This window comes from Monomorium pharaonis, unplaced genomic scaffold (assembly GCF_013373865.1).
Source record: "Monomorium pharaonis isolate MP-MQ-018 unplaced genomic scaffold, ASM1337386v2 scaffold_533, whole genome shotgun sequence".
Taxonomy (NCBI): Eukaryota; Metazoa; Arthropoda; class Insecta; order Hymenoptera; family Formicidae; genus Monomorium; species Monomorium pharaonis.
The window spans coordinates 12,768-25,836 of NW_023415839.1; the positions used below are offsets into that span (position 1 = coordinate 12,768).

The 13,069-nt window shown below is 30.9% G+C and overlaps 2 protein-coding genes across 3 annotated transcripts; one reads left to right on the plus strand and one right to left on the minus strand.

The window, feature by feature from the left end:
- Positions 1 to 1,019: 1,019 nt before the first annotated feature.
- Positions 1,020 to 6,642, minus strand: LOC118648603. Its single transcript, XM_036294925.1, has 3 exons — positions 6,338 to 6,642; positions 5,666 to 5,817; positions 1,020 to 3,746 (listed from the first exon to the last, which is right to left on the minus strand). The coding sequence occupies exons 2-3, from the start codon at positions 5,790 to 5,792 to the stop codon at positions 1,315 to 1,317; spliced, it is 2,559 nt and encodes an 852-aa protein (XP_036150818.1). The 5' UTR covers positions 5,793 to 5,817; positions 6,338 to 6,642; the 3' UTR covers positions 1,020 to 1,314.
- A 114-nt stretch (positions 6,643 to 6,756) lies between these two features.
- On the plus strand, positions 6,757 to 11,571 carry LOC118648604. 2 transcript variants are annotated; one of them, XM_036294926.1, is made up of 9 exons: positions 6,757 to 7,294; positions 7,461 to 7,585; positions 7,806 to 7,910; positions 7,990 to 8,263; positions 8,374 to 8,474; positions 9,624 to 9,843; positions 10,864 to 10,977; positions 11,074 to 11,328; positions 11,398 to 11,571. In XM_036294926.1, exons 1-9 carry the CDS (start codon positions 7,123 to 7,125, stop codon positions 11,406 to 11,408), a joined length of 1,377 nt encoding a protein of 458 aa, XP_036150819.1. In that variant the 5' UTR covers positions 6,757 to 7,122; the 3' UTR covers positions 11,409 to 11,571. The 2 variants fall into 2 exon arrangements, with proteins under 2 accessions (XP_036150819.1, XP_036150820.1); XM_036294927.1 differs by lacking the exon at positions 10,864 to 10,977 and having other exon boundaries at positions 6,815 to 7,294.
- Positions 11,572 to 13,069: the final 1,498 nt, after the last annotated feature.

Here is a 13,069-nt window from a genome sequence, read left to right on the forward strand (position 1 = left end):
CGTGGGCAATCGGAATTGCACGCACGCACGCACGCACGCACACATTTAACAATGATTATGACGCCCGATGGATATTTTTCCCATAACCTTATCTCTCTTTTTCTCGTTCAGATTATGACGACCGGTCGTCATAACACTAAAGAATTCACAAGATTGGTGAAGTTGAGAATACTTATAAACCTCCCAGCAAACGAAAAAAGATTGAAAAGAATTGGAATGGGATTGCCAGAAATTCAATTAAGAACTTTCCGAATTCCATTTTGTCAAAAAAAGGGATTGAAATGGTTTTTAATACCATGGAATTCTTTATTTCGGAAAGAATTTGTCTTTCTTGAATCCCATCCAATTACGACACAAAAAACATAACGGAATGAATACCACTGAATGCCAAGTTAGGGATTGGAAAGTTTCATCATGAATTCCATTGAATACCATTGATTCCGTGAACGAAATGAATACCATTGAATGCCAAATTAAGAATTAAAAATTTTCGTATTGAATTCCATCTATTCTGACAATGAAATGAATACCATTGAATGCCAAATTAAGAATTAAAAATTTCCGTATTGAATTCCGTCTATTCTGACAATGAAATGAATACCATTGAATGTCAAGTTAGGAATTAAAAATTTCCGTATTGAATTCCATTGATTTCCGTCTATTCTGACAATAAAATGAATACCATTGAATGCCAAATTTGGAAATCAAAATGTATATATCGAATTCCATTGAATTCCGGCGATGTTTACAACAGAACAAATTCCATTTTATTCTAATTAAGAATAAAAAACAAGTATACGTTAAATTCCTAGTTCTATCCCATCATTATTTAAATCTATATTATATATTGTCATCCCCTATCACTTATAAAATTGAAAGTCATTCTTATAAATTAATTATAATTTCAAAGTTCCATATTAGTTAAATTTTTGATATTTTTGGGATAAACAGACTAATGTAAAACACTTTTTTTTAAATACTAAATAATGGATATTGTTACATTAAAATAAAACGTTTTATTTACAAAAATTATATTAAAATATTTTTATTGCAATTATATATACAATTATATGTACAATTAAGTTGACAATAAAATAAATTATATTATCTTTCGTTTTTTAGCGTACAGCGTGACCTCGATGAGAATTGTATTTTTACCTACTCCGAGTAACCAAAGCATGTAAAGTCATATAAGACATAGTGTTTTTTAAAATAATATTAAGTATTATAATACACATTCTTACAATAAATAACATTATCAATTTTACATAAAATTATTGATTTAAGATAATTTAAAAAAATAAAAAGTTTTAATTAATCAGCCTCGAATACATTAGGCATTGAACAAACATACATTTGTTCTCCAATGTCTACTAGAACCATCTTTGAAGCAACCTCGACTATTGACACTAAAAATTGATTACTTGTTAGCGATCTTATCTTCCACATATGTGGTATTTCAATTTCTCCAAGAATTACCTTCTCTAAAAGCAATTCACTGACATTGAAATAACATCCAGTATCGGGAAAACTGATTATTTCTAAAATTTGTGCAATTTTCTTTGATTTTAGCTGAATAATACTATTATTCCATCTTTTGGACCGCGTGTAATTTTTAGTTTGGTATAATTGGTTATTATACACACATTTCTCATATTTTACGCCTCCAGCTGTGTATACATCTGCAAAATATTTGCCCGATCCAAAAAAAGTTACACCCTCTGTAACTTCTACGTTTACAGTTGACCGATTGCCACAAAATAGTTTATCACAATAAATTTTTACATTATTCGGTAAAGAATTAGTAGCTACGCCTACTCGATATGACATAACTTGCAATGATTTTTTGGCCATTTGTTGCTCTACTCCCTTTGGCCCGTTGACTAGTTGCTTCAAAACAAAAATGTTACTTTCATACGGGAAAACCGATGTCGCCCAAAGAGGTCCTGATTTTCTAACAGATTGAACGCAATGAAGAATAGAATGAACATTATATCGCATTGCAATCGTTCCATACAAATTTTCAAAATCTGCTACAAACTTCAAGAGATCTACTTCGCACTGATCCAGTTCAGAATGCGAGATTGAGGTCTTTTGTAAAATATACACGCTTTTGACAAATAGTACGTAATGTTCGAGATTTTTCTTTGGCACTAAATCCATACAAACAGGTATAGAGTAATATAACAACCATGACTTCCAATCTTTTGCTTTAAAATTACTATAATTAGTCATTGATTGCGGCAACTTCCGCAAATCGCGAGGAGGTTGAATTCTACATAATCTTTCGTTAATGATTTTCCTTGCATCGCGACTTAGAATTTTTGTAAATAAGTCCCATATGTGTTTTGTTACGCCTAAAATGACTGTATGCATGCAATCAAGCGGAAAACCCCACACCATATCAAAATTTGATAATGATGCAAGTACCGAAGCTCCCTTCACTCCTCGACTTTGTAATCCAGTTTTAGCCGATACTTGCACATCATATAAATGAGTTTTATGAGTTCTTAACTCGGATTCTTGGTACTTGAAAGGATAACGCATAGCAGAAATATATAGCCCAGGATGATAACAGTAGCTACACCCAAAATATCCATTATATTGTATTCTATTTTGGACTACTGGTCGAGCTACAGAATCCATTGAACAACATAAAACAGTCGGCGCATATGAGATACAAACATTATCAACCGTTATGCCAAGATCGACACCGTCTTTACGTAAACGATTAATTTGTTTAATGAACTCCGTAATGTATGTATTCATAAGTCGAGGAGTCGGCTCATGTTCAACAATCATGATACCTACCATCAATACATATTTAAAGCGCATTGTTGGTGGTAAATCATTGAAAATGAGTTGAAGAGGCCAAAAACTTCGTTTTGACTTATGAAATAATGGCGCTCCATCAGTATTAATATTACATGTTAAAGAAGTGGGATAGTCCATAATCATTTTACGATATAATTCCCCGTCGCTTATATCACTAATATCTCTACTTTCTTGTGTAACGCGCCGAGCATTAATTTTTTCAATCAAAGCATTCCGAACATTTTTATCCTGCATAAGTAAATCTAATTGGTACCGTAAATCTATAGATAAAAACATATTTGTGCTTGACAAACTTATATTGTGTTTATGATTGCAAAACTCGCACAATATTTGATTCGCCTCAAAATGTTTCTTTGTTGTAGAATATAATTTGCTGTAACAATTAGTGCAATAATAATGATAAGTTATTATATTATCCGGTGGGTCGATTTGCTTCGCGAATCTATGATTTGATATATTAATATTACGAAAAGCTGGTCCAGCACATATATGAAGAAGTTCCATTATAGATTTGCGCGCTTCATTTGACGCACGATATCGCAAACAGTGCCCAGCTACCATCGAGACAACATCATCTACACTTAAACCCGCCGCCGGAAACATTATTGCACTACCTGTGCGTGTATGAAATTCTTCATTTCGCACGTCTAAATCATCTTCATTTTCTTCTTCAATGTCATCAACACTCCCAGTGACACTTCCTGCATCCGACGTATTTTCATCAAATGCCATTTCTTCGTAAGATGCATGTACCCATTTTTGATCTTCAAATGAGATATTCTCTTGCACACATTGTGCAGATTGTGGTATTGTATTTTCGTGACTAACACCAGCACTGCCAATGACTTCTTGTTCAAATATTCCAGCGTTACAAAGCTGATTCGAACACGATGGTTCACAATCAGTAATCCCTACGAGGAACACAAGATATGTATTATTATACTCTTGAAAAGCCATTAATATGACACACAAAAGATATTGAAAAATTACTAAAATAAAGATATATATTTCATTGCAATTCATCAAATTAAACAAGAAATATTTTTGTTTCAAAATTAATGATATAATGATATTAATTTATAATAATAACTAATTGCGTAATTAATTCGGAGTAAACAGCTATGGTTTAACAAATCAAAACGTATATATTTCATTAAATTTTAAATAAATTTGTAGATCTCCAAAATTCACAAAAACATGATTACGATAAACATCGTTCTAAATTGATTGAAATTTATTTCATGTAAAATCCAAAATAAAGTATTTTTGATTTGTCTGAAATCTTTCTTCTAATCTTTTTTTCGCAATAATTATAAAAAAATCTATTTTTTGTTACAATTGATTTTTGCAATATTAACCGTTACTATAGCTGACTAATTAATCTCTTCAATATTTTCTCTGCAGTATCTTAAAGAGTTATCTTTTATTTTTATATAGCGTTCTTCTTTATTTACGTTTATTTTTTTCGCCGAACTGTAAGAGTTTTAAGAAGGAAACTTTTTAAGGTAAATCCTGTAGTGTACACAAAGAACTGGGCTAGTGCTCACATAAACTGTATATATTTTAAGGAGTTTTTGAAGTGACTGATTTTGAATCAGATTTGCAAAATTAATTTGTTTAAGCAAATTGTTATAAATTATTTGTTTAAACAATTTCTTTAAACAAGTTATTGCAAAATTCTTTTTTTGAACTTGTACTTATATATGTAATTTTTTTATAATTTTTTCCTAGAACATAATTTTGATTTTTTTTAAATTAAATTTTGCAATAAAACTTTTACAACCCGGTAAAAAAATTGTACGCAAATAAAAATGCTTTATAAAAATGAAAAATAGCTCTTTAAGGTACCGCATAAAAAATATTACAAAAATTAATTAGTCGGCTACAATAACAATTTAAATATGATAAAAATAACTGCTCATAAACCTCCTTTTTTTATTTTATGATAATACAAGACAGTATCACATTTTGCACCTGGAAAATATTTATTATTACAAAAATATTTATAATTACAGCCCAAAGTATTACAATTTTTTAATTTATGTACTTTATATGATACACGTGAAAATATACTGTAGTAAAGTAAAATTAATAAATTCTTGTCATAGTATTTAGAGTTTGTGAACAAAACTATGATACTAACTTCATATATTAATATGAAAAAATAAATTTTATTGTCAAGGCACAGCATAGAATTGAATACTAAAATCCTGGCTAAAGTATTATTTTTCTCAATAAACTTTCTTTACAGTTTTTCGAGGAGAGGAGGAATATAGATGCTAGTTAGCATCAAAAATATTAAATTGCTTGTCAATTTATTTTGTGACATTACGTTCCAGCTTTATGTAAGGACAGTGTTTTAAGACCAACAAATATGCGGCGCTCAGTTCGCGTGAGCTATGTTTCGTATATAAATTCACACAAATAATTAATAGGCACTAAGAACCACCATAGATTTTCTGCAGACCAACATAGGTATTTCTATATATCCTTGTTTGAATACTAGATATTGTCACTAAGTTTGATTCTTATCCAGCATTGGCTCTAATAATAAATATTTCCTTGTTCCCAAATTGAGAATGTCATACTGTCCTATATATATTTTCATATATAATATTATACAAATTTTCTTTTTACTTAAAAAAATAATAACTTGATCAACAAACACAAAAAACATTGTAATGTCTTGGAATAAAAAGTCATCATACAGCAGATAAAAGGTATTTATGAAGAACGCGATAAAGAAAAGGTGATAATAAACAAGTGCCCAAAAGTTAGAAGTTCATTACTTATTATAATAAAATTGAAATAAGTTGAAATAATATTAAACCTGTGCGTTCATCTACACGACGTAACATTGCGTCGTATTTCTGTTTCCATTTCTTATATGTAGCTTTCGATACCATGTCCTTGTTGAAGTTTCTTTGTAACCATAGTTTGTATCTTTTTCTTTCCATGTTGTATTCAGTGTTTCAATATTCACTGCAATTCAATGCAACAAACAAAATTAGCAATATACAACAGTATTTTACTACATCAATTTTACAACAAAAACACAGATAAAAATATTAATTAATTTTATGACAAAACTATAAAAGACTACAAATGTTTTGAATTAATTTGCATACATTTCAACACATTGTTACGTTCAAGTAAAGTGAAAAAATAATGCATGTTTATGGCATATGAAAGAGATTGATTAGGTTTATTTATTCGCTTGAAATAAAACATAAAGAAATAAAGCCTCTATAAAAAGTGCAAAAGCATATATTTGTTACATATGTGCAAAGGCCTCACTATGCAAAACAAGTTGATTTTTATTGTAAAGCAGGATTGATAAAGTGTGTTGCTCACGAGCTTTCCTCTTTTTCTCTTTCTTCTACCTTATTCGAATGAAAGAGAGAAAGAATTACTCGCGAGCAACATTTCGTCAGACCTATTGTAAAGTTATGTACATATATACAATAACGTTGATACTTATTAAAATGATAAAAAATCTTACCTTGAATACCGTAAAATGATCTCTGCTATCTGCTTCCAATGACTGCGTATAATTTTAATGGAAGGGGGGTATTTTCAAGGTAAGATGTACATACAGGTTAGCAATGCAGTCTTTCAAAATCTGAATGTCACATACTTCAAACGCAAATATTCGAAAGTCACAGAAATATGTGACTTCTTTCCGCGAATGCACTGCACAAGACGTAAATCACGTAGTTACGTATTATAAATTACGTATTACACAATATAACCTGAGTCAGGTATAAATATCAACGGCCGCCTCGTGGCGTCATGATATTAGACCTGTTCTTTTTAGCTGCACTGATGCACTGGTGCAACAAGTTAAAGTGAGACAAATATATTTTTTCTCATTCTAACTTGTTACACCAGTGCAGCAGTGCAGCGAAAAAGAACAGACCAATTGTACCTTATGGCTTTCGTTTTCGGTACGAACTACGAACACGTGCGTCCCGGCTGCACGTGACGTGCAGTCAATGATTGGGCGCACGGTATTGGTAGCCGGCAGGCAATATCGTTCTCGATTCTCGGTGCCTGGCGAATGTGATTTTCTCTGCTTTCGCGTGCTCGGTAATTTCGACGTCCTTAGTCCTGATATCATTTCTTGAGCTGTGTATTCGCGTTCGGTTCTCTTGCCTGCATAGCATTAATCGATTCTCGCGTCGTTTAAATCTGAGCGATTTCTCGTGTTCGATTTCTGCCCAAACCGGCATTTTCGTGTTCACGCGACGTGTGTGTGTTGACCGTCCACATTGCGTGGGCCGAAACATGTATGCGTACGTGCGGATTCCGCCAACAAAAAATGTCCACGAGTTTCGGAAAGTTGTGCCGGTGAAAGATATTAAAAGGTTCAATTCACAAAATCCACTTAATCCGCGACAATTGTATAAAATTAAGCACAATGGAGATATCATCGTAGGTCACGTTCTACGTACTGCAAGTAAGTAAAAAAATTATATTGTCTTATATATTTAAATTTTTTATTGTACCAGATTATCAAAAATTTCCTGAAAAAATTCCTTTAAAAAAACATTTAATGCAACAGATTTTTTATATAAATTTATTGTTAAATATTTTTATTATTAATTTATTATCATTATTTGTAGATACCAAGAGCGAATTGGAAGCAATGGTGGCAGGAAAAAGGATGAATGTCCCACCGTCACAACATCTACTGTCACCATCTGACAGCTTTAGCACTGATATTGAAAACTCACCAAAGTCTGCTAAGGTACGTTAATATACTAAGAAACAATAGCCTTGTTCGTTTTGTCTATTCTGGGTCTACTCGGAGCAAACCCAAGCAGACCAATGCATACTTTAATAGGTTGGCGTCATCGGAATCAATTAGAGTGCGTTGATCTGCTTGGGTTTGCTCCGAGTAGACCCAGGACAGACAAAACGAACAAGGCTAATGACTCTACAGTAAATTTATTATGTTTTTTTTATAGAGGAAAGGTGAAAATTTAGAACATATAAAACAACATAGGCTAAAGCAATTAAAAGAACGTCAGGCTTTGTGTGCAATTAATGCACAGTCTGTTGAAGAATACCAGGTATGAAAATTTGACACAAATTTTTATAAACTTGATATAAAGTGATTTATGGAATTATGACAAACACATTATTAAATAGGAACATAGCACTTGCCGCAACAGCAGCTCGCCGACTTCCAATATTGAAATAGAAGATTTAAAACATACTATAAACGCATATAAAGCCCAATGTGATTTTTTAAAAGACAGTCTCCAGAGAAAAGAAAAAATAATTGCGGAAAAGGAGGAATGGATTGTTAAACAAAAAGATATGGAAGTAACTATTGCGGCATTACAGAAAGAAGTACAAACATTACGCCGATTGAATATTGAATTGCAGGAAGCTGCAATCTTAAAAGGAAAAGAAATCCAAAGTTCGTATATATAGATATATATATGTTTAATATACACAACATAGCAGCTATATTGTATAATATGAAATAATAATACAATTATTATTATGTAATTGATCACTTTTTTACAGATTTCAATGAAGGCAACAATTTAAATGTGGTTACAGGAAACAACCTAACAGTGTTAAATAAACATCCGGCAGTTGGTTATATAACGCCTGATAATAAAAGCGTAAGTGATTTCAATGTTTGCAAGATTAATTTACAGATATTTCTCTACTTACAACAGGATTACGTTCGTAATACTTTGTTTGTAAATCGAATTTATTTGTAAGTTGAATGAATAGCATTTATATTTTATGTAGTTTATATGATAAATGAAACTTTATTTAAGCAAAATAATTATAACTAAAAACGATTACAGATCTATTTAGAAAATAACGAAACAAAATGTTTTTCTAAATTATTTTTAATACATTTAATTATTATTATAAAATTAATATTTAGCTTAAACACAGATTAATTTCACCAAGTGATTAAAAAATAAGATTTTTTTCTTAAAAATAAAACTTAATATAACATTTAATATTATAAAAATAATATTTAATTTAAATCATTGATTAACGAGTGTTTTGTTAGATTAATTATAATTAATCTACTTGTTTATTTTTAGTCAATAGCATACCGGTTGTACATAAATCCGAAAATTTATAAATTGAGATAGTCACAAGTAGAGGGATATCTGTACTTATCTTCAAGTTTTCCAAATTTCCTGAATATTTTCTAAAATTTATAACATTCGCGTGGGAAAACACTTTTTAAAATTTATTTCATATATTTATTATTGTACATTTAGTCATTCGTAACTTCCATGTAAAAAATTATTTTTTAATTTTCTTTTTAATAAATATTTATATATTTAACAACATCAAATAGTAATTAAACAGATATGAAAAAATGTCTTTAAGTTTGCGTTATTATAAATTGAATTTTTATTTATAACTATAATATTTATTTGTTTTGACCATTTTTATGTAATATACAATAATAAATTACAATAGTCTTTTTCAGATATATGTTACGCAAATTATTGAAAAAATTTTAATAAGTTAAATTTAAATTTTCAATGTAAAAATAAATTATTAATTAAAAATATAGATTAAAAAAAACATCAACTGATTGGATAGTTTTGCAAACAGTACCACAGAATTTTACATAATGAAGCAAACTAATATTTATAAAAGATTGTTATCTAAACAATTTTAACTTTTGTTATTGCTCCCCGCAATAATAACCTTTGGAAATCTGCCCAAGTTTTTTATTACAATATTTTCTTTATATGTCATATCTACGAATGTAATATAACAATTAAATCTTGCAGATTCATCTTGGATATGGCGAATACTTGCCCAAAACTGCATATGTTGCAGCTGCTTGCGATTGCAGAAGGCCTGCAATTTTTGTTCGGCAAATCGCGATTTGTCTGTTTTCTTTGGAGACGCTTTTAAACAGCACTGTAACAGGCAAAGGAAGTAACCGAAATAGAAATTCTAAAAAGCCGGAAAATGCCTTAGATTGCAACAAAATTTTAGCGATTAAAGGTAATCATGTGTAATATGTAATTTCGTATTATCTCATCAATGATTTCTTTCTCTTTTATTATTGTTTTTCTTTGTATAATCGCTTTTCTTATTATTAGACGACGAATAAAATATATCATAAAACAGTCAACCCTTAACATTTTTTACAACCACAACGATATTGAGATTTTAATTTTTTGCTGAAATTGCAACCGGTGGTGTACAAAGTAATCATATTTATATCTACGAAGATAAATTTAATTCTCTTTAACATTAGAAACTATATTAATGCTTTTAAATATATGTATCTAATTATATTTGCGATAATAGAAGAAAACACTGGTCTAAACATTTTTGCTGGAAACATTTGTTTTAGAGCAAAGGCTGCAACTCAAATAAATGAAAACAAAGTTTTCTAATTTTATTGTTGCATATTTTGCATTATTTTACAATTTATTTAGAAATTTTGTTTGTTAAAGTCGCTATTAGTCTTCAAAATAACATGTCATTGTTTAAGGGTAACATAAGACATGTTATTTGAAGACCAATAACAATTTTAACAAACAATTAAAATTTCTCATGTAATTTACAAAATATTGCAAAATACACAATAAAATTAGTAAACATTTGTAATATGTACCTACGTTTTATTTTTTGCAAAAGTTAGAGTTGAATTGAGTTGAGTTGCAGCTTTAGTTGTGTTGACGAGGCCCTTTGTTCTAAAACGAATGTCTTCAACAAAATTAAAAAACATTCAGTGTATCTTTTATTTTTGACAAATTGTAATGGAGCAAACATTTGAAAGCACCAATTTCTAATTAATATTCAAGAGAATTAAAATTATTTCCACAGATAAATATGGATACTTTGTATAATACCGATTGTAACTTTAATAAAACATTGAAATTTCAATATTATTGTAAAAAAAGTAAAGGGCTGATTGTTTAAGAGTAAATTTTATTCTTTGCCTAACAATACAATAACATTTTATTTTCTAATTCTCTTTGATAATATACTATTAAGTACTCTTCTTTTCTTTAGCTATATACTATCATTATTTAACGGTTGAAAAACAAATTCCACCAGCAGAGGCGGACAAATTGGTGGAAAAAACTAGAAATATTTTAGCTAAATTTATATCTTCCTTAAAAGATTGTAAGCAATTTTGTTTCAAAATGCGACTATTACAGTTACAACTTCTTTATTGAGATGTTTTTGTACCGACATATTTATAATATAAACATTTTTCAGCGCATACATGTACTACAGAAAAAGAAACTCATGCAATGGATGAGGTTCTCAATTCAGAAGAAGAATTGGACATCGAACAAAACATTGAGCAAAATGTTGAATCGAATATTCAACGGGACACTGATGAATCGAACATCGACTCGTTAAGAATGGAAGAAGCTGCACAAGTGCCTAATGAGGAGACATCTACATCGAATGAAAATGACAACGATCCGGACTTTGCTGTCCTTATCCCAGCCGAGTCATCAGACAGTGGTGGGTACAAATAAATATAATACTTATTTTTCGAAACCACTTATACTTATCACAATTTCTTTTTTCCAGATTCTGATTAAACCGTGAAGGTTTTGGGACATTTTAGTGTCAAGAGTCAAGATTATATTTATATCTATTATAAATATTAAGTGTTTTTATTTAACATTTTATTTTTACATTTTTTATTTTTACAAGTATCTTTTGTTTAACTTTATCTGATTTTTTATGTTTTGTTTGATTATAATTTTTAATCGAAAGTTTTTTATTAATACTTTATGTTAGATACTTGATTATTAATATTAATGTTATTTTTTGTTTTTTTATAAATTTTAATTGGTATTTTTATTTGTAATATTAATAAAAGTTATAGTAACAATTATATGTATGGTAAATAAAAAGTATAGTAATTATATAGTAAATAAAAAAACGTTTATCTATAACCATTGAAATTTATTATCCTTTCCTATTTTCATAAAATTGTGTGTGTGTGTGTGAGTGAGTTTGGTCATTACGGGATTCATTGGAATTTAAAACAATAATTTTCTAAACCATCTAATGCCATACAATTCCATAACCTCTACGGATTCCATAGGATTGAATGGGATTGAAAATTTCTTTTTTGGATTCCATGGGATTAGATCATCTCATTTCGAATCCCATCTAATTCCATCTAATTCCGTCAAAAAAGGAATTCAAAGGTATTAAAAATTTTTAATACCTTTGAATCCTTTTTCGTTTGCTGGGCTCTATTTACGATTATAAATCCATGTACACCTATACACATAGACACAGAAATGAGCACATACATTATTTTCGCGGTAGGCTTTGAATACAGAGATCAAATAATGAATCATTTTTTTGACCCTGCTGCTGCTATTTAATTAGTAAAGGAGAAGGTGGTAATATGGCCGAGTGAGTCCCAGATGCGCACAGTAACAAACGGACACAGACCAAACGGACACAGTAATAAACGGACACAGTAACAAACGGACACAGACCAAATGCGCACAGAGCGAAACGGACACAGTGCGAAACGGACACAGACCAAATGCGCACACTGCACATGCGCACGGACCAAATGCATACACAGAAAGTCGCAAACCCATGATGTGATGCAGTGAATGCTTTGCACGCACGCACACACACACACACACACACACACACACACACACACACACACACACACGGGGGGGGGGGTGCAAGGGGGGCCTTCGGCCCCCCTCCCGCACCCACCCCGTCCAAGTCGCTAACCTATGTGGACTTTACTCTGCTTGCAATGTACATGGATTGCATTTGGTCCGTGCGCACGTGCAGTGGGCGCATGTGCAATGTGCGCATTTAGTCCGTGTGCATTTGGTCCGTGCGCATTTGGTCTGTGTCCGTTTCGCTCTGTGCGCATTTGGTCTGTGTCCGTTTGTTACTGTGTCCGTTTCGCTCTGTGCGCATTTGGTCTGTGTCCGTTTGTTACTGTGTCCGTTTATTACTGTGTCTGTTTGGTCTGTGTCCGTTTGTTACTGTGTCCGTTTATTACTGTGTCTGTTTGGTCTGTGTCCGTTTGTTACTGTGTCCGTTTCACTCAGCCTGCTGTGTCCGTTTATTACTGTGCGCATCTGGGACGCTCCCATATGGCCAGTGCGGATAATATGGCTACCCATATTATCTCCGTTATTATCTCCGTAGCTGATGAATTCTAGTAATTATTTATGATATCATTTGTTTAGTAATCTACTGTTATAAAGTG